General features: G+C 42.3%; 2 protein-coding genes across 6 annotated transcripts in view; both read right to left on the reverse strand.

Annotated features, from left to right (window-relative positions):
• The window catches only part of PRICKLE1 (prickle planar cell polarity protein 1), a 126,628-nt gene that overhangs the window by 42,690 nt on the left and 63,441 nt on the right, over positions 1-20,497 (reverse strand). The gene's annotated exons all lie outside the window — the stretch shown is intronic.
• Positions 11,834-13,114, reverse strand: LOC102133916 (large ribosomal subunit protein uL11-like). The gene has a single exon (XM_074006649.1). It carries the CDS (start codon positions 12,618-12,620, stop codon positions 11,889-11,891), a length of 732 nt encoding a protein of 243 aa, XP_073862750.1. The 5' UTR covers positions 12,621-13,114; the 3' UTR covers positions 11,834-11,888.

Below are 20,497 nucleotides of genomic sequence, written 5' to 3' on the forward strand. Positions count from 1 at the left end.
ATTCAAAAAGCGGGTTCTGATGATTTAATTAAGTAACAAAGGGAATTCTTGGGAAAAAGAGGTTTGAGACCAACTTTAGCTTAAATTCTAGGTCTGTGGCAAAAAAAACAGAATCAAAAACCCACTTCTTCACAAAAATCATATGTGGATTTTAGAAGTTCTAAACGATAAATAATAAATATGTGACACCAGAATATCAACTCTGTGGATGGTTTATTTAAAAAAGGAGGAAAATGAGATAGGAAGAAAAGCGAGGTCTGAGGAAAAGTCTGTATCATAAAATGTGAGGACCTGTAACAAGCAGGGGATGTTAGCAGCTGATTGCAGAGTTCTGAAAATAGAGGCCAGGAAAGGCTCAGAGGCATCACTCCTGGATGTGAGTCCTGGGCATGGTGCCAAGAAAGGAAACTTCTTATTCAGGAATATTTGGTGGGCAGAGTACAGGGAAACTGCTTAGTTATAATTCAAGTGACTTTAAGGAAAATACTCCGACTGGGGAATCAAAGAATACCTGCCTCCAAAAAGCACATTTAGCGGGCAGAAAACTCTGCACAGAACTAGCGTTCTTCTGGAACTGACTCTAGGGATGTGTTGCTTCTCTCCTTTTTCAGCACCCAAGCTTAGTAGGTGTATGAGGGAGCTACTGTTGATGGAAAATGAATTTTGTTGAAACTGCTGAATGAGATTTGTATTAGGGTTCTGTGGTTGTAAGTAACAGAAACCAAAGTAACTTAGGGGGAAAAGGGTGAGGGGCAATAATTCATTGGAAGGATACAGAGGTGTCTCAGGCTAACACAAGGGCAGGAATGCAGCTGAGCTTCAGAAAATGGCTGTAATTCAGAAATGGAAAACCCCCAGACATTTAGACAGCATTCTTTCTCCATTCCTGTCTCTGCTAACTTCTGGTTTAACACTTTATTTTTCTCTCTTTGCAGACAGACAGGACTTTACGGCTCATCGTTCTGTAAGGTTAAAACATGGTCACTTGGCTGGGCAGAGTCGCTTATGCCTGTAATCCAGCACTTTGGGAGGCTGAGGCGGGTGGATCACCAGGTCAGGAGTTTGAGACCAGCCTGACCAACATGATGAAACCCGGTCTCTACTAAAAATACAAAAATTAGCTGGGCGTGGTGGCAGGCACCTGTAGACCCAGCTACTCAGAGACTGAGGCAGGAGAATTGCTTGAACCCAGGAGGTGGAGGTTGCAGTGAGCCTAGACTGTACCACTGCACTCCAGCCTGGGCGACAGAGTGAGACTCCATCTCAAAAAAACAAAAAAACAAAAACAAAAACAAAAAAACCCAAAAACACGGCCACTTCACAGTTCTGGGGTTAGGATCCATTATGACTGCAAAGGGTCCACCCCTTGGCCATGTATCTATGTGGGTAGATGGATCTGGATTTGTGTGTGTGTTTGGGCTGGAAGCCAGTAACTCAGCAAAGGTAGAACAGTTTTGTCCTCCACAGGTATTCTAAAAATGTCATTTAAATGGATTAAGACATTCTATTTGTAGAATAAGGCAACAGTACTTGCTATTAGATATGATGCATGGGAATTAGGTTGCCTTTGTTTTTTTGTTTCTGTTTTTGTTTTTGGAGACAGAGTCTCACTCTGTTGCCCAGGCTGGAGTGCAGTGGTGTGATCTTGGCTCACTGCAACCTCCGCTTTCTGGATTCAAGTGATTCTCCTGTCTCAGCCTCCAGAGGAGGTGTGACTACAGGCGCGTGCCACAACACCCAGCTAATTTTTGTATTTTTAGTAGAGATAGGGTTTCACTATATTGGTCAGTCTGGTCTCAAACTCCTGACCTCAGGTGATAACACCTGCCTCAGCCTCCCAAAGTGCTGGGATTACAGGTGTAAGCCACTGCGCTCGGCCCAGGTTGCCTTTGTTAGTTGTGCTCCAACAGCAATTGATGCTGAGTGGGTTGGCACAATGTAAGAATCACCTCGAAAGCCTCTTAAAATACACAGAACCCTCAATCATATCCCTATAGATTTTGACTTAGTAACTCTGAATTAGGATCCAGAAATTTGCATTTAATGTAGTCTCCATAGATAACTGCAATTTGTACCCAGGTGTAGGAACTACCGGTCTACAGATATCATTCACTTTGGTTACCAGCTCTCCTAAAAAAAGTGGTAAATTTGTGGAATAAGAACAAAAAGTTACTTTAAGTTTTCATTCATTAGTTGGTTAAGGCGAAATTCTACCTGGACATTGCAAAGTCTTCAATATTGCGTATGAAGCACCCGTGTTGCTGAGTGACTCTCAGGACTCTTTTATGAAAAGTTCCAAAGGGGAAGTGTGATTTTAGGGATTTGACCCGTCTGAGTTAAGATGTCCTTCTCAAATGAAAGTTAACTTCATTAATTATATAAGTCAAAAATGTTCTTTTTTCTTTTCTTTTCTTTTCTTTTTTTTTTTTTGAGATAGAGTCTTACTCTGTTGCTCAGGCTGGAGTGCAAAGGCGTGATAAGGGCTCACTGAAACCTCTGCCTCCTGGATTCAAGCGATTCTCCTTCCTCTGCCTCCCAAGTAGCTGGGATTACAGGCACCCACCACCACCACCCCCAGCTAATTTTTGCATTTTTAGTAGAGATGAGGTTCCACCACGTTGGCCGGGCTGGTCTTGAACCCCTGACCCCAGATGATCCACCCTCCTCGGCCTCCCAAAGTGTTGGGATTTCAGGCGTGAGCCACCGTGCCCAGCCCAATAATGTTCTTTCTGGTTTTTTTTTTTTTAAGAGACTCTTGCTCTGTCGCCCAGGCTGGAGTGCAGTGGCACGATCTTGGCTCACTGCAATCTCCGCCTTCCGGGTTCAAGCAACTCTCGACCTCAGTCCTGAGCAGCTGGGATTACAGGCACCCACCACCACACCCAGCTAATTTTTGTATTTTTAGTAGAGAGGGGGTTTCACCGTCTTGGCCAAGCTGGTCTTGAACTTCTGACCTTGTGATCTACCCGCCTCAACCTCCCAAAGTGTTGGGATTACAGGGGTGAGCCACCGCACCCGGCCATGTTCTTTTGGCATAGCTTGGGGTACTGGTTTTGAGCCACAAAACCTTTGAATACTACGGTTTCTCTAAAATGTTTGTAGGAGGGGTTAGAAAAACACAAAATGAGAAATTTAGAAATCAAGGCCATTTCATCATCTAATATTTAAACCCATTATTTGGGGAACATGCAAGGCTTAAGTTTAATTATGCATAGTTTCTGCAATTTCAACACATTTCTTATGCAAAAGCTGTATGTTCATGAAGCTTTTGAGGTGAGTGCTGCTCCCTTGGATGTAAATTAACTGCTGTCCTGCTGGGTAGGGCTGTTGAAACTTGAAGGCTGCTGGGCAGCTGCTGTCTCCCTGCGTTCTGAGTGTTCATTAGTGTTCCAGCACACGGACGGACACATAGCAGCAGATCACGTGTCATTTGGGGGATAGGGGATAGTTACTGAAAATACTAAGCAGATCAAGTTGTGTAGACAAAGCAGAAAAACAATTAAAACACATGACTCTTACAGACAAAAGCTGGAAAGGGTTTTGAACCCTTTTGAACTAAACATACCCTAACTCACTGGGACACCGCAACTTGTTATTTGCCCTAAAATGGCCACTGACAAATGATTCAATCTGTTCACAATTGTATCTCTTGCTCCTCTCTGTTGTAACATTATTCCTTTCTCCTTGCACCAGTTCTATAGTTTTCACTTGCTCCGTCTTCTGATTTGTTTCATCATATGGAAGAATTTTTTTTTGAGCTGTTATGATCATATTATTGTAAGGAAGAATTCTTCTGGAGGAACTAATCTCCATTCCCCATCATACCGTCAATGAAGGTTGCATTGCACTGAGCAGGCGGCAGAGCCTAAATGATGTTGACTGACATTTATAAAGCCAAAGCATCTGTGTTGATTTAATGCAGAGAAATAGAAGATGACTATAGTCAGTCATGTGATAGACGAGACATAAGCTTATCTCCGGCTTTAATCGCAGTATTGGTAGTATTAATTTTTCCTCAATAGCCAGAGAATAAGATAAATACATATTGGAGGATACACAGTATGATAAGATTACAGCTCCTGTTCCTGTGTGATTTTATCAGGATATAAAATGCAATGATGTCAATCTCATTTGCATTAATCCATCAATTTGCCCTTTTTGGAGTTTTATAAAAGTTAACTATACAAACAAGCAACAGTGAAAATGTATTTCAATGGCGATTGAGATACCATTTTTATATTTTTAAGAACTCATGAAAAGATAATAATTCTTTTATAAGAGCTCTAGTGGAAAATGGAAAGTATAGAGAATATGGCTTTGAGAAGGAGGGGGAACAGGAAAAGGGAAAGGGGTGAAATGTTGGCCTTAGATTAAGTATTTTTTATAAAGGATCCTCCAAGCTCATACTGCTTCAGGGCACTAGGAACTTTATTATATGGCAGTAACCTCAGCACAACATCCCTTCCTATTCGAATATCCTATACCATTAAACTTTTTTGGTCTAAAATTCAAGTAGGCCTGAACATTATGTGCAAAGCAATTCTCACAAGTGAGCTACTGTTTGGGGAAAAAAAGAAAAAAAAGAAGGCAAGTGGTAATAAATCTGTAAATCCCTACTGCAGTTCTCAGGATAACATTTATTGGTCTGGGCTCAACTGTTTTATACATGGGTATATAACATACACCAAATTAGAAATATAAAATTCATCAACAGGACTCATTGATAAGGAATTGCTTCATAAATAGCTTTATTTCTTAGAGGTAAAATAAAAAAATACATATATATATATGTGTATACATATATATATATATATGAAAAGATATTTGCTGTAGGTTGAACACATAGAAAATATCTCAAAATTGTCTGGCTTTAGACACAGGTGGGCAGAGAAGTACCAGAAGCAGTGGAAAGGAAGCGGGGGATAGGGATGCACTTTCAGGGTGCTTGGAAATTGTGGCGCTGTATTCTGATTCTGGAATGGAGAAGAACAGGGCTTGTCACTGTAGTTCTGCTTCTACCACTAACTGGCTAGAAGACGTTTACCCTGGGAACCTCAGTTTCTCATCTACAGTGGCAGATGATCTCTAACGTCTTTTGGCTATGAAATCCTAAATTCTCCAATTCCTTCAGTCTATAAACCCTAGGAATAAAGGTCAGTTGTATATATAGGGGCCAGTTTAAACCCAAAAGCTATTTTAGAACCTGTTGCTCCACCCCAGAGTGATGAAGTAGAAACAATTGCATGCGCTCCCTTTGAGAACAGCAGCCTGCCAGTCTACTGGGCCCTGTGCTCGCAGAGGAGACCACAGCGGGTGATGGGCCTGACAGTCTGAGCAGCCACACAAGGCCTTTTTGTCTCCTTGGGGTTTAGACAGTATTAAACTTCAAATGCAAGTGCTAAGGCATTTACCCTAAATTCTCGATCTCATCTGCAGTTCCTTAGTCTGAAATGGAAAATTCTATTTTGGGAAACTGCCTAGAGACGCATTTAGGCTAACATGAAGGAAAAGTTGGAAAGCAAAATTGAACATAAAACATGGAAACTCTCAAAGAACTATTGAAAAAGGAAAATAAAATTCTTCCTTTAAAGCACACTCCAGAATTAAGTTCCAAGGATCTTTCTGTATCAAAAAGGATGCTCCCACAGTGCCATCACTTCCCTGCCTTATTCTGCTCACCCTTTATTTTGGTTGTCTATTTGATGTCTGTGGTCTCTGCTGGGTGGGACGACTTGGGAGGATGGAGAACTAGAGCACCATGCTCAGTGCAGCATCATAGGCCATCACATAGAAGGAACTGGACAAAGGTTTGTTGAGTAACTGAATGACTGAATGACCAGCCTGGGCAACATAGCAAGATCCTTGTCCTTAATAATAATAATAATAATAATAATAATAATGACTACCACTTATTATATTTTTCTACTTCCTGCTGTACTAATGGCCTTTACTAAGAAATATCTCATGCCATTTTGTCCAAAAGATTATCAAAATCATGGCCCGGTGAGGTGGCTCACACCTGTAATCCCAGCACTTTGGAAGGCCAAGGCAGGCAGATCATGAGGCCAGGAGTTTGAGACCAGCTTGGCCAACATGGTGAAACCCTGTCTCTACCAAGAATACAAAAATTAGCCGGGCATGGTGGCGCACACCTGTAATCCTAGCTATCAGGAGGCTGATGCAGAAGAATTGCTTGAACCTGCAAGGTGGAGATTGCAGTGAGCCAAGATTGCCCCACTGCACTCCAGCCTGGGTGACAGAGAGACTCTGTCTCAAAAAAATTAAAAAAAAAAGATTATTAGGATAATTTTTAAAGGCTGGGCACAGTGGCTTATGTAGGCAATCTCAGCACTTTGGGAGGCCAAGGTGGGAGGACTGCTTAAGGCCAGGAGTTCAAGGCCAACCTGGGCAACATAGCAAGACCCTGTCTTGATTAAATTTTGAAAAAAAAGAAAAAAAACACAAAAAACGAAGAGCATTTTTAAGGGAGAAAGCATAACTTTATTTTTTTAAAGGTTTTAAATTGGCTTTCATTTGTATTTTATTCCTGGTATAATTAATCTTTTTTAATGAATAACTATCAATGAATTCCCAAAATTGATACTATTTTCCCAAAGGTCTTTATTGAGATGGGCAATTGGAAGGTTTGCACCTTCGTAAAAATGGAGGCTATGTCCTATGTGTGTGTTATTGTAGAAGAGCCTGAAAAACCTTTATGTATGTGCCTAGTAAGGACACTAACCTGCTCTGTTAAAAGCTCTAATAAAAAGTTGTGTGATAAAAATGCCGGGGCTTGCTTATCTGAAAAGATTCTTCCTAGTTCAAAGGGTCAGTTTCACACTAGGGTCCCAAGTCTTATCAGCTGGCTCTTCAGAGCTTTGCCATTGTAAAACAAAAGGACTCCTCCAACTGGCATGACAATGGTACAATCACCAGACACTTCAAAAGGAGCAGGCCCAGCACAGAGGATGCCCTGGGTGTGCCCCTCACTGTGATGTTTACACACAGGTTCCAACAGCTCTCCCACAACAAAGACCAGCCAGAAGAGTCAAGGGCACTGTGCCTGCAGGGCAGTCAAGGATTCTGTCTTTACCAAGAAAACCAGAGGGAAACTTCAGTTTAAACACCATTTACTTTAAGCACTGTACTCTCAAAAGACAGGGTCTCATTATTCTACAAGGGTGAGGAGACTGCTGGAGAAATGGAAGTTGAGCTTCAGGGGCTGCATCCTTAGTACATAATTAGAGACAGGGAAAGAAAGAAGTACGTCTGACGATAACCCAGAGTAATCTGCAGGTGTCCACATGAATTTTGCAGATGTGGATAAAAATAAGAATAAAAGACTATACTGGCTTGCAGGATGCAAAGAGAAAGCCTACAGGTATGAGATGAACAGAAAGTAGTATTTACTGAATTTCCTCTGAGGGTCTGGCCTTGTGATGGGGGCTCTGATCCATTGGCCTTGTTTGTTTAACTTCCCTGAGAATTAAAAACAAAAACCTACTTTCCCAAATCAGGTTCCACAGGAGAGGGGGGTATGGAAACCCAATGTCTGTAAAAATGATTGAAGGCTTACCCTGGAGTTTTCCTAGCCCTTGCTTGGAGATGTGTATTAGAGACACATAAAAAGTATTATTTCCAAGAAACCCAGGCACCTAAATGCTGGAAGCAGGGGATGAATACGGAACAGCTTGATCTCTTCTGGAACAAAGGTTTACTTGAAAGGTTTTCTTTATTTCTCAAAGCTAGATATTGTGCTCTGTACATTTCTAGGATGCAAAAAATTTTGAAAAAACAAGCAAACCGTCTCCCATTATTATAGGGAATCTTTTGTATTTTGCCAAGAGCTTGGCTTTGCTAAAGACTAATGGACTGTGAGGTCTGTGAGGCCATAATCTGCATCTGACTCTCCTTATACCATCATTCTACCCCGCTGGGGTTGTGCTATTCAAGCGACCTTCCCTAGTTCTTTCCAGGTCCTTGTCTTTGCTTTAGCTCCAATGATGTGCCTGAATGCCCAAAAGGATGGTCACATTACAAAAAAAAATTCAGGGTTCAGACAAGCTTTCCAGATATGGACAGATATGTATTTTGGTTTTTTTGGAGACAGAATCTTGCTCTGTCACCGAGGATAGAGTGCAGTGGCATGATCTTGGTTCACTGCAACCCCTGCCTCCCAGGTTCAAGCAATTCTTGTGCCTCAGCCTCCTGAGTAGCTGGGACTACAGGTGTGCAGCACCATGTCCAGCTAATTTTTTTGTATTTTTAGTAGAGACAGGGTTTCACCATGTTGGACAGGCTGGTCTTGAACTCCTGACCTTAAAAGTGATCCACCTGCCTTGGCCTCCCAAAGTGCGGGGATTACAGGCATGAGGCACCGTGCCCAGCTGTACATTGTGTTTTTATCAATAATTTCAGCAAGCATTTTAGTGTGCCTATTGTGCGTCTACCCTATTTAAAACTGTATTGCCTGCCCTCTCCCTATTCCACATTCTTCATCTCTCTTTCCTGAGTTATTTATCTTCATAGCACCGATTTCCATCTGACATAGTATGTATTGTATGTAATCATTTTGTTTTTTTTGTGGGGGACAGAGTCTCACTCTGTTACCCAGGCTGGAGTGCAGTGGTGTGATTTCAGCTCACTGCAACCTCTGCCTCCCGGGTTCAAGTGATTCTCTTGCCTTAGCCTCCCAAGTAGCTGGCATTACAGGCATGTGCCACCATGCTCAGCTAATTTTGGTCCTAACTAGAGAGTCAGCCTGTCTTTTGAAGCTTGGAAGTCAGGCATTGACTTCTCAAGCTATGAAAATCCAAGATGGCATCCCAATGCCTTAGAGCCCACTTGGCCCTAAGGCATTATTATTATTATTTATTGATATGTAGTTTAGCCCAGGCTGGAGAACAACAGCACCATCTTGGCTCACTGCAGCCTTCGCCTCCTGGGTTCAAGCAGTTCTCTTGCCTCAACTTCCTGAGTAACTGGGATTACAGGCATCTGCCACCATGCCTGGCCAATTTTTGTATTTTAATAGAGACGGGGTTTCACCACGTTGGTCAGGCTGGTCTCGAACTCCTGACTTCAAGTGATCTGCCCGCCTCGGCCTCCCAAAGTGCTGGGATTACAGGTGTGAGCCACCGTGCCCTGCCTGTAATCATTTTGTTTGGTCCCTTTCTTCACCTCCCACGCCACTAGAATGTAAGCTCTACATAGGCAAGGATTTCTGTCCATTTTGTTCACTGATGTAGCTCCAATACCTGTGTATTGGTGCATAGTAGGTACTCAATATTTGTTAAATGAATACAGCTGGGCACTCTTATAGTCCCAGTTACTCAGGAAGCTGAGGCAGAAGAAGTGCTTGAATCCAAGAGTTCTAGGCTGCACCGTGCTATCATAATGCCTGTGAATAGCCACTGCATTCCAGCCCGGGCAACAAAACAAGATGCTGTTGGGCAGGAAAAAAAAACTGAATAAGAGCTGCTCTTTGCTCTTAATTAATTCACTATCTACTCCCTCTATTTACATATCTTCAATGCTGTCCCCTATGTCTCTCTCTTTTTAAAGTTTTAGTGTCTCCTTTAAAAAAACATTATATAACAGGCTGGGTGCAGTGGCTCACACCTGCAATCCCAGCACTGCCTGCCAAGGCAGGCAGATTACTTGAGGCCAGAGGTTTGAGACCAGCCTGGCCAACATAGAGAAACCCCGTCTCTACTAAAAATACAAAAAATTAGCCAGGTGTGGTGGTGCATACTTGTAATCCCAGCTACTTGGGAAGCTGAGGCAGGAGAATAGTTGGACCCGGGAGACGGAGGTTGCAGTGAGCCAAGATTGTACCACTGCACTCCAGCTGGGCGACAAGAGTGAAACTTTGTCTCCAAAAAAAAAAAAAAAAAAGATATTGTATAATAAAACATGGATACAATCTCACTGTATATTAGAAAGCTATTAAGTTTAGTACATGCAATAGCCCCAAAACTATAACTATCTCAAAATTCATTTGGTCCTTTTCAAAATCCTTTGAGGCATCATCACTGCAATAAAATAGTCCAACAACATGGTATACAAATATATCCCCAAATCATGAAACATTAATCAGCTAATAAAAACAATTCATTTCAGGTTGCAGCAACTGAAACTATGTCTTCTATTCTGGGATTTAAAAACCTTTTATTTTTTGCATTTCATATTTTCCTCTGTGTATGCTTGTGTGTCAGAAAACGATTAAACCTCCACCTGCTAGTTCTCTTATCTCATGGTTCTTCAGTGGAAGAAGAAAGATCATCATCTTTTTTTTTTTTTCCTGTGGATCTCTTGTCAGTGTCCCCATAAGAAATAGTTATCTAAATATAACTTAATTACTGCTACAAAAGAATGATTTTACTAATGCATGCAGACCTACAGAAACACCTTGGGAAACTCAAAGGCTGATGAGTTAAAATTAAATCTGAACAATTTATCTATTATATGCTGTCAAAGGACTTGTCAAATTGAAAGATCCATATTATCAAACAAAAATGAAAAGAAAGTTTGTATGCCCATCGTGACCTATTCCATCTTTTCTTTTGTAAACTTAATTTTTTTTACAATTATATAAGCACATCATTTAAAAAACCAAACAGTCCTAAAAGGTTTGTTTTGAGAAACAGCAGTTCTCAGTTTTTTCCCTTTTCTGCTTCCCCTCTGTTAGCTGATTCTTTTAGTATTTATCTCCATTTCTCTAGATAACACACTGATTTACTACTTTTTTTTTTTTTTTTTTTTTGAGACGGAGTCTTGCTCTGTCACCCAGGCTGGAGCGCAGTGACCGGATCTCAGCTCACTGCAAGCTCCGCCTCCCGGGTTCAAGCCATTCTCCTGCCTCAGCCTCCCGAGTAGCTGGGACTACAGGCACCCGCCACCTCGCCCGGCTAGTTTTTTTGTATTTTTTTTTTTTAGTAGAGACGGGGTTTCACCGTGTTAGCCCGGATGGTCTCGATCTCCTGACCTCGTGATCCGCCCGTCTCGGCCTCCCAAAGTGCTAGGATTACAGGCTTGAGCCACCGCGCCCGGCCTACTTTAACTTTTTTTAAGGTTCTATCTATCTATCTATCTATCTATCTATCTATCTATCTATCTATCTATATTTTTTGAAATGGAGTCTCGCTCTGTCCCCCAGGTAGGAGTGCAGTGGCCGTGATCTTGAATCACTGCAACCTCCGCCTCCCAGGTTCAAGGGATTCTCCTGCCTTAGCTTCCTGAGTAGCTGGGACTACAGGCGCAAGCCACCATGCCTGGCTAACTTTTCTATTTTTTAGTAGAGATGGGTTTGCATCACGTTGGCCAGGCTGGTCTCAAACTCCTGCCCTCAAGTGATCCGCCCGCCTTGGCCTCCCAAAGTGCTGGGATTATAGGCATGAGCCATCACACTTGGCTCTAAGGCATTATCTTTTTTTTTTTTTTTTTTTTGAGATGGAGTTTCACCATTATTGCCCAGGCTGGAGTGCAATGGTGCCATCTTGGCTCACTGCAACCTTCGCTTCCTAGGTTCAAGCAATTCTCCTGCCTCAGTCTCCTGAGTAGCTGGGATTACAGGTGTCTGCCACCACACCCGACTAATTTTTGTATTTAGTAGAGACAGAGTTTCACCATGTTGGCCAGGCTGGTCTCGAACTCCTGACCTCGGGTGATCTACCTGCCTCCCAAAGTGCTGGGATTACAGACGTGGGCCACTATGCCCACCCAGCCCTTAAGGCATTATCTGTTAACTTCTACCCACACTCTATCCCATGTACCTTTTTATGGAAGGTGAAATTGTTGAAAGCTTACATATCTGAAAATATATTTTTCTATCTTTTTTTTTTTTCCAGTTGTCAAATGATCCTTTATTGAAATACTTTCCTTTGTGCTTAACTAGCTGGGCATTCCACAGCACCACTGTTGATGTCATATATGATGTCATGGGGGTGGCGGCCATCAACATTACAGCCTACAGACTGGGCAGTCCCCAGGATCTCTTTAATGGTTCCAGAGAGTTCTCTGGCTAAGGATCGGTGCCGCATCTGTCGAGCAATGTTGATGATCTCATCAAAAGTGATATTCCCACTGTGTTTAATGTTTTTCTGTTTCTTTCTGTCTCTCGGTGGTTCCTTGAGGGCTTTGATGATCAGGGCAGAGGCAGGAGGCACCACCTCAATCTGGGCCTGTCTGTTCTGAATGGTCAGTTTCACTGTAATCCTCAGGCCCTTCCAGTCAGCCGTTGCCTTGGCAATGTCATCACCAACCTTTTTCGGAGACAGACCCAGGGGGCCGATCTTGGGGGCCAGCGCAGAAGTGGCGCCGACTTCACCTCCGGTGCACCTCAGGTATACGACTTTGATCTCGTTGGGGTCGAACTTCGGCGGCATGGTGGAGGCGGCTGGTGTCGGATGAACCCGGATTCGGGAGGACCGAAGAAAGTTGCACCTTCGCCCCCTCTGAGCCGAAAGGCGAGAGGCCGGAAATCCTATTTTTCTATCTTTAACCTCAAATGATACTTTGGTAGACTCCTGAATTCTAAGCCAAAACTGATTTCTCTTTATAACTTTGAGGGTGCTGCTCTGCTGTCCTCTGGCTTCCAGTATTGCCATTATGATTTTCATCCTTCACATGAGAATTTGTTCTCTTCCTCTCTGAAAGGCTGTAGAACCTTTTATGTTCCAGTATACTAAAAGTACCTGATGATGTACATTGGTATGAATCTACTTTCAAACACTGTACATGGTACTTGGTAAGCCTTTAAATCCAGAAATTCATGTCCTTCTGTTCAGGAAATGTTCTATAATTATTTATTTGATGATATTATTTCTTCCATTTTTTTCCTGCTATTTAGATATTGGATCCCTGGACTGGACTTCAAATTTTCTCATCTTTTCTCTCCGATTTTGCATTTCTTTGGTGTTTTTACTTTCTAGGCAATTTCCTATACCGTAGCTTCCAAGACTTCTAGCAAATGGCCTTCCATTTCTTCTTTCATGGTTTTTGTTTTTCGGTTTTTGTTTTTTTTGAGACAGAGTCTCACTCTGTCACCCAGGCTGGAGTGCAGTGGTGTGATCTTGGCTCACTGCAAGCTCCACCTCTTGGGTTCACACCATTCTCCTGCCTCAGCCTCCTGAGTAGCTGGTACTATAGGTGCCCACCACCACGCCCGGCTAATTTTTTGTATTTTTTAGTAGAGAGGGGGTTTCGCCACGTTAGCCAGGATGGATGGTCTCAATCTCCTGATCTCGTATTCCACCTGCCTTGGCCTCTCAAAGTGCTGGGATTACAGGCATGAGCCACCGTGCCCAGCCTCTTCTTTCGTATTTTTAATATCCAAGAGTTCCCATGTCCATGAAGGTTCCTTTTTTTGTAGCATCCTGTTCTTGTTTACAGGGGATATCTTCTTTCTCAGACAATATCAATGATATGTTTACTTTAAGTATTCTCTTTCGTATCTGTTTTATCTGTTCTTATTATCTTTCTCTTTCTCTGTTCATCCTCATCCGTCTGTTCATATTTAATAGTAAGATACTAAAAAGCTGCTGGAAGCCATCTGTCTGTGTTTAGGAGGATGAGGGCAGGGAAAGGGAGGTTTTTGACTCTGTCATCTAGACTAAGATGATCTAGGTTGGGCTGTTTCCTTGGGAAACCCCCGAAGTCAGAATTCTTAGCTTTGTCCTCACTCCATGCACCCATGCCCCCTCTCCCCACCTCTTGCTTTTGGCTAACCAGATTCTTTAGATAATACTTTTTCCATCTCCTGCCTACGGGGTGGGTGATCCCTGGCTGAATGATGTGGCAGCCAAGTTGAGGTGTGTTACCCGATTCTTCTGGTTTTGTTTAGGTACCCTCTCCCTCAACTGTGTCTCACAGTGTACAGAACCTCTGTTCCACCCTTGCCAAAGGATAAACCCTCTTGAGCCTTTTGGGAGTTCTAGGGAATAACTCAGATTGCTTCTCAACTTGCTTCTCAATCTGTACTTCCAGATTAGGATCTGCCTCTTTGAGTCTCCTAAGTCAGCTACTAATTATCCTGTTTTCAGATTCCAAAGTTTTGTTATTTTCTTCTTTCCCATTTTATTCATCTTTGTGGGTTACCTCTTTTTTAAAAATACTTTTACTGTCACTTTAATGAAATTTTGCAAGGGGACAGAACTAACTGTGTGTACTCAATCTGCCATCCTTAACCAGAGGTTCCTAGATCAGTTTTTCCACAGGCTGGTCTTTAAGGCCATCCCCAAATACTGTACCAGCCTTACTGCCTCCTCCTGGTGTTAAGGACACCCTGAAACCCTTGAGGTCCCCTAGTCTAAAGGAAGAGGAGAGGAATTTCAGTTGATAAAAAGCAAATGTGTCTTTAAATACTGGGTACTTAACAAGAAAAGTGGGGTATTTCCTTTGGTAGTTTGAAAGATGTTTTTTTTCTACATAATAGATGGGTTTCTTTCTTCACACTAGATAGGCATATGCATTTATTGAGTTTGAAGGGGGAATTAAAAGGTCTCAGAATGTCTCTCCCAGGCCTGGGTTTATAATTCCAAAAATAACAGAATTTAAGAATTTAAGACCCAGTCTAATGCAATTCCTTCATTTAATTAGCAAGAAGACTGGTTTTACTGTAAAAAGTTGGTAAATTTAGAAGATTAGAAGTTTCTGAGGAATTTTTTTTTTTTTTTTTTTTTTTTGAGACAGGGTCTTACTCTGTCACCCAGGGTAATCCTACTGCCTCAGCCTCCTGGGTAGCTGGAACCACAGGCACGTACCACCATCCCCAGCTGATTTTTAAAATTTTTGTAGAGATGGGGGGGGGGTCTCAACATGTTGCCCAGGCTGGTCTTGAACTCCTGGACTCACGCAATCCTCTGCCTCAGCCTCCCAAAGTGCTGGGGTTACAGGCATAAGCCACAGCAACCGGCTGAGGATAGATGTCTTGATAAGACTTGATAAGACAAGATCACTTGTCCACTAACAAGGATGGTTTTTTAATCCTCTGGAGAATTTCTTACTTTTTTCAGCTGAAGCGACTTTCCCTAATAAGCACAAACAATAAATTCACAGCATACTGAAATCCATATGTTGCGAATTTATTTTTTAACAAAGCAAAGTTATTTAAGTCCTGACACTAACAACAGCTGCCAACCTAATTTGAAAGTATTAAAAATAGCTCATTGATCCTTAATTTTCCTATATTTGTCTCCCTTGCATCTGTCTTCCAACCCTAAAACTAACATTATGCCGGGCGCGGTGGCTCACGCCTGTAATCCCACCACTTTGGGAGGCGGAGGCAGGCGGATCACGAGGTCAGGAGATTGAGACCATCCTGGCTAACACAGCGAAACCCCGTCTCTAATAAAAATACAAAAAAATTAGCCGGGCGGGGCAGCGTGCGCCTGTTGTTCCAGCTGCTGGGGAGGCTGAGGCAGGAGAATGGCATGAACCTGGGAGGCGGAGCTTGCAGTGAGCCGAGATTGTGCCACTGCACTCCAGCCTGGGTGACAGAGCAAGACTCCATCTCAGAAAAAAAAAAAAAACAAAAAAACCTGAAACATTACTGAATTTATCTATATAGAAGTTGTAAGATGAATTTTAATCCCATTGTTATTTAAAACTAAACTGTGTTCAATAGTAATGTTCAGTTATATGACCTTGAAATTTATTTGGCAATATCTACTGATTGACGCAGGAGTAATACATCTTATATTTCTCAAAACACTAGCAATAATATCCCTATAGCCTTCTGATAAACCGCAAATTACATTTATTAATTAGAGTTAAGAAGTATAAATGTTATAACATGGTTATAATGCCAATATCAGGTACATTTTCCAGTTTATTGGAGGAAGTAAAAATGAAATGCACCATGGCTTGAGAACTGATAATTCTCAGCTTTATTTAGGAGAGTCAGACCTGAAATGTTGCAAAGAAGGGTTACATTACTTCCCTCTTGGCACATGACCCTCAAGTAGTAATCCTTACCATCTGTAATACTGAAAAATGTGTTCAACATGAAGAATTCTTAGGTGGTATTATTTAGGGAACTACCTGTTCCCTCCACAGTGTTGCTTTACTGAATTTCCTTTTTTTCCTGTTTTTTTTTTTTTTTTTTTTGAGATGGTGTGTTGCTCTTGTCACCCAGGCTGGAGTGCAATGGCACAATCTCTTCTCACTGCAACCTCTGCCTCCTGGGTTCAAGCGATTCTCCTGCCTCGGCCTCCCGAGTGGCTGGGAAAATAGATGTGTGCCACCATGCCTGGCTAATTTTGTGTTTTCAGTAGAGATGGGGTTTCACCATGTTGGCCAGGCTGGTCTTGAACTCCTGGCCTCAGGTGATCCACCCGCCTTGGCCTTCCAAAGTGCTGGGATTATATGCATGAGCCACCGTGCCTGGCTTTACTGAATTTTCAGCACCAGCTTTAGACTTTACCAGATGCAGGAGATATTCCAGACTTTTGTGCCTCAACATATTTGATCAACTCCAACCCCTTCTGTGATCTTGGAGACTGAATATTAATAAATGGTTAGTAAAATGGCCTGTTCTTTTGGTTAATTCACAGGTGGCTGAACACTTACACAAGAGGCTCTCCTCACAGGTGGCTGAACACTTACACAAGAGGCTCTCCATGATTCTAGACCAGTGATGGGGGAGGTGAGGAAACACTTCTAGAAGGAGTGGCTAAAAGGGGTGGGCTGAAGCTGGGTAGCTTGAAAGCAAAGCAGAAATCTGACCTGTGGCTTTGAGTATTTGTTGTTGTTGTTGTTGTTAGAGATGGGGTCTCACTCTGTAGCCCTGGCTGGAGTATAGTGGTAAGATCACGGCTCAGCGCAGCCTTGAACTCCTAGCCTCAAGCCATTCTCCCACCTCAGCCTCCAGAGTAGTTGGGACTACAGATACGAGCCACTGCACTTGATGGCTTTGAGTGTTTTAACAGTAGCACAGGATGGGGTATTTCAACCCCCTCCATCCAAATTCTGATAAGGCATGCCTTCCCTGAGACTACTGCTTTATATGGGGTCATCTTATGTCCTCATTCTGCTCTGGAAAATCCTAGTTTGTGCCTCTATTTCTGGTAAAAAGCACCCTCTCAAGTGTCCAGGTTTGGATGATAAATTATCCAGGCCACCAGATCTGTGGTGGATGTGGGATAGTTATATGTAATCTCCACTGGAGAACAGGTGAGTCCCTAATACACGCTGTGACTAAATTCCTCTGTGCTTTTCCAGCATAACCTAAAATGTGGAAAAGAAAGATGTAAGACTGTAGTGGTCAATGCAGATGAAAAGAATATTAACAGGTAGTGAATTTTGGAGGCAGACAGCGCTGAGACAGAATATGACTCTCCCATTTACTAACTTTGTGATTTGGGGCAAGACATTTCATTCTCCCTTAGTCTCATTTTCCTCGACTATGCAATGGAAATGCAAAATTAACTACACTGAGTTGTGATGGGAATTAAATGAGATGCTGCATAGACAAAGCTCTGCACAGTGGTGAGTTACTGTGAAGCAGCCTATTGCCAAACAGTCTCTTACATTGTTTTAATTTGACTGAGGCTTCACTTCATGTGTTATCTACATTAACCTCAAAATACACTTCAAAACATTTTTTAACTTTTAAAATATTCTTTAATTTAGTCAGGGCGTCAAATTGTTGATTAGATTTGGTTGGCTAGCAATACAGTGAGGTGTTGCAAATGCTACAGTCCGAATGCAAGCTTCAAAGAATGTCAAATGTGTTAATTTGAATCAGATATGTCATGATGTGATAGTGTGTGCTCACATCTATTGACAGAGGGATAAATACGTTAAAGACATACCTTAGCCACGTGCGGTGGCTCACACCTATAATCCCAGTACTTTGGGAGGCTGAGGCGGGCAGACCTCAGGAGTTTGAGATCGGCCTGGCCCACGTGGGGAAACCCCATCTCTACTAAAAATACAAAAATTAGCTGGGCATGCTGGCGCACGCCTGGAATCCCAACTACTCAGGAAGCTGAGGCAGGAGAATGGCTTGAACCTGGGAGGCAGAGGTTGCAGTGAGCCAAGATTGCGCCACTGCACTGCACTCCAGCCTGGGCGATAGCACAAGGCCCTGTCTTAAAAAAAAAAAAAAAAAAAAAAGGCCGGGCGCGGTGGCTCAAGCCTGTAATCCCAGCACTTTGGGAGGCCGAGACGGGCGGATCACGAGGTCAGGAGATCGAGACCATCCTGGCTAACACGGTGAAACCCCGTCTCTACTAAAAAATACAAAAAATTAGCCGGGAGAGGTGGCGGGCGCCTGTAGTCCCAGCTACTCGGGAGGCTGAGGCAGGAGAATGGCGTGAACCTGGGAGGAGGAGCTTTCAGTGAGCCAAAATTGCGCCACTGCACTCCAGCCTGGGGCACAGAGCGAGACTCCGTCTCAAAAAAATAAAAAAATAAATAAATGAATAAATAAAGACATACCTTAGAGTCTATGTAGGCAATTTATATTTTATTAATGGAAATATTGATTATACAATTGAAAGTTTAAAGAATAGTGGCAAAAACTTTACGACATTATTTTGAGAAACACTGTATTTCTTTACTAATCATATATTTAATAGATAAAGGAAAATACCTTTAACTGTGTTTGAAAATGGTTATGAACAGGACACAGTTAAAGGCAGTTAATAGACCTACTGCAGTGGCTCATACCCATAATCCCAGCACTTTGGGAGGCCGAGGCGGGAGGATCTAGCCTAGGAGTTTCAGACCAGCCTGGGCAACATGGTGAAACCCCATCTCTACAAAAATTATAAAAATCAGCCTGGGATGGTGGCATGTGCCTATAGTCCCAGCTACTCTGGAGGTTGAGGTAGGGGGATCACTTAAGCCTGCTAGGTGGAGGCTGTAGTGAGCTGAGATTGCACCACTGCACTCCAGCTTGGGTGACAGAATGAGACCTTGTCTCAAAAAAAAAAAAAAAAAAAGAAATTAACTGACCAGTTATAACCCAGAACAAGCCAGCTTCTTCTATCCTGTCCCAGTTCTCCCACCATTAAGAACGTCTCATGTGAAGACCATGACTATATAAAGCAATAGTGAAGAGTGAAACCACTACTCTTAGAACGACTTAATTTGCTTTTGGTTTTAGTTATCTATATGTTTCAAGTGAAATCAGTTCGTTTGTTTTTGGTGTGTGTGTGTGTGTGTGTGTGTGTTTTTTTTTTTTTTTGACAGAGTTTCACTCTTGTCGCCCAGGCTGGAGTACAGTGGCACAATCTCGGCTCACTGCAACCTCCACCTCCCAGGTTCATGTGATTTTCCTGTCTTAACCTCCTGAGTAGCTGGGATTATAGGCACATGCCACCATGCCTGGATAATTTTTGTATTTTTAGTAGAGGTGGGGGTTTCACCATTTTGGCCAGGCTGGTCTCGAACTCCTGACCTCAGGTGATTCACCCACCTCGGCCTCCCAAAGTGCTGGTATTACAGGTGTGAGCTATCGTGGCCAGCCTTAACTTTTTTGTAAGAGACAGCATCTACGTTACCCACACTCATCTCAAACTCCTGGGCTCAAGCAATCCTCCCACTCAGTCTACTCAGTAGCTGGGACTATAGGCACACATCATGCTTGTCTGAAATCAGGGGTTTTAGGGCTATTTTCTGCCATGTTTATGCAACTAGAATGATGCAGAAGCAAATGACTGTAGTCCATTTGCAAGAGAACCAGATCAAATCTGGTTTCTAAACTGTATCAAAAAATATATATATGAAAATATATCTTGCTTCAATAAGTTTAACAAAGAATTTTAAAATACTCTAAAAATTGGAAAATGAGATCTGTGTACATTGGCTGTGTATGGGCCTTGGTCACGTTAATGCACTTTTCCTTTGTATCCTATGCGGCATTTTGCTATGAGAAAAGCACCATTGCATCACATAAGTTTTATTACTTTGCTGGCTAGACTAAGTTTTGTTTTTTCCATTAGCAAATAGAATCTCTTTTAAAGCAGAAAATTGGCAGTTATTTTTAAAGTGGATATGTTACATAAATTTGATCTTTAGGGATCTAGGAATTTTTAGTGGACTCTCATGAAGAAAGCAAGTTATATGCTACGCGTTTTATCCTTAGTCACTTTAATTATAAAAACTACCCATGTCCCAAAGCAGTTCATGTTAGTTGAAAGGTGATTCTAAGAGATTTTTTGGTTTTTAATCCCCTTTGAACTTGGAATAAGCATTTAAAGGTTAACCAAGATGCTCATTTTCTGAATTTTTCTGCAGCCAAGTTTACATAGGGGCGACTCTTGAATTCTGAACAAGACATAGGGAACTAGGTCTTTTCACAAAGAGGCAATCTTGTAGTTATGTCGACAAACTGTTTTCCACACTAGTGCATCTGTTTCCAAAGTTTGTGGTTTGAAACAATAGACTGATATTAACTACTTCTCTTGGAGTCTTCAGACAACCAAGAAAGGAAAGAAGGCGCGGTGGCTCAAGCCTGTAATCCCAGCACTTTGGGAGGCCGAGACGGGTG

This window comes from Macaca fascicularis, chromosome 11, assembly GCF_037993035.2.
Source record: "Macaca fascicularis isolate 582-1 chromosome 11, T2T-MFA8v1.1".
In the NCBI taxonomy this organism is placed as follows: Eukaryota; Metazoa; Chordata; class Mammalia; order Primates; family Cercopithecidae; genus Macaca; species Macaca fascicularis.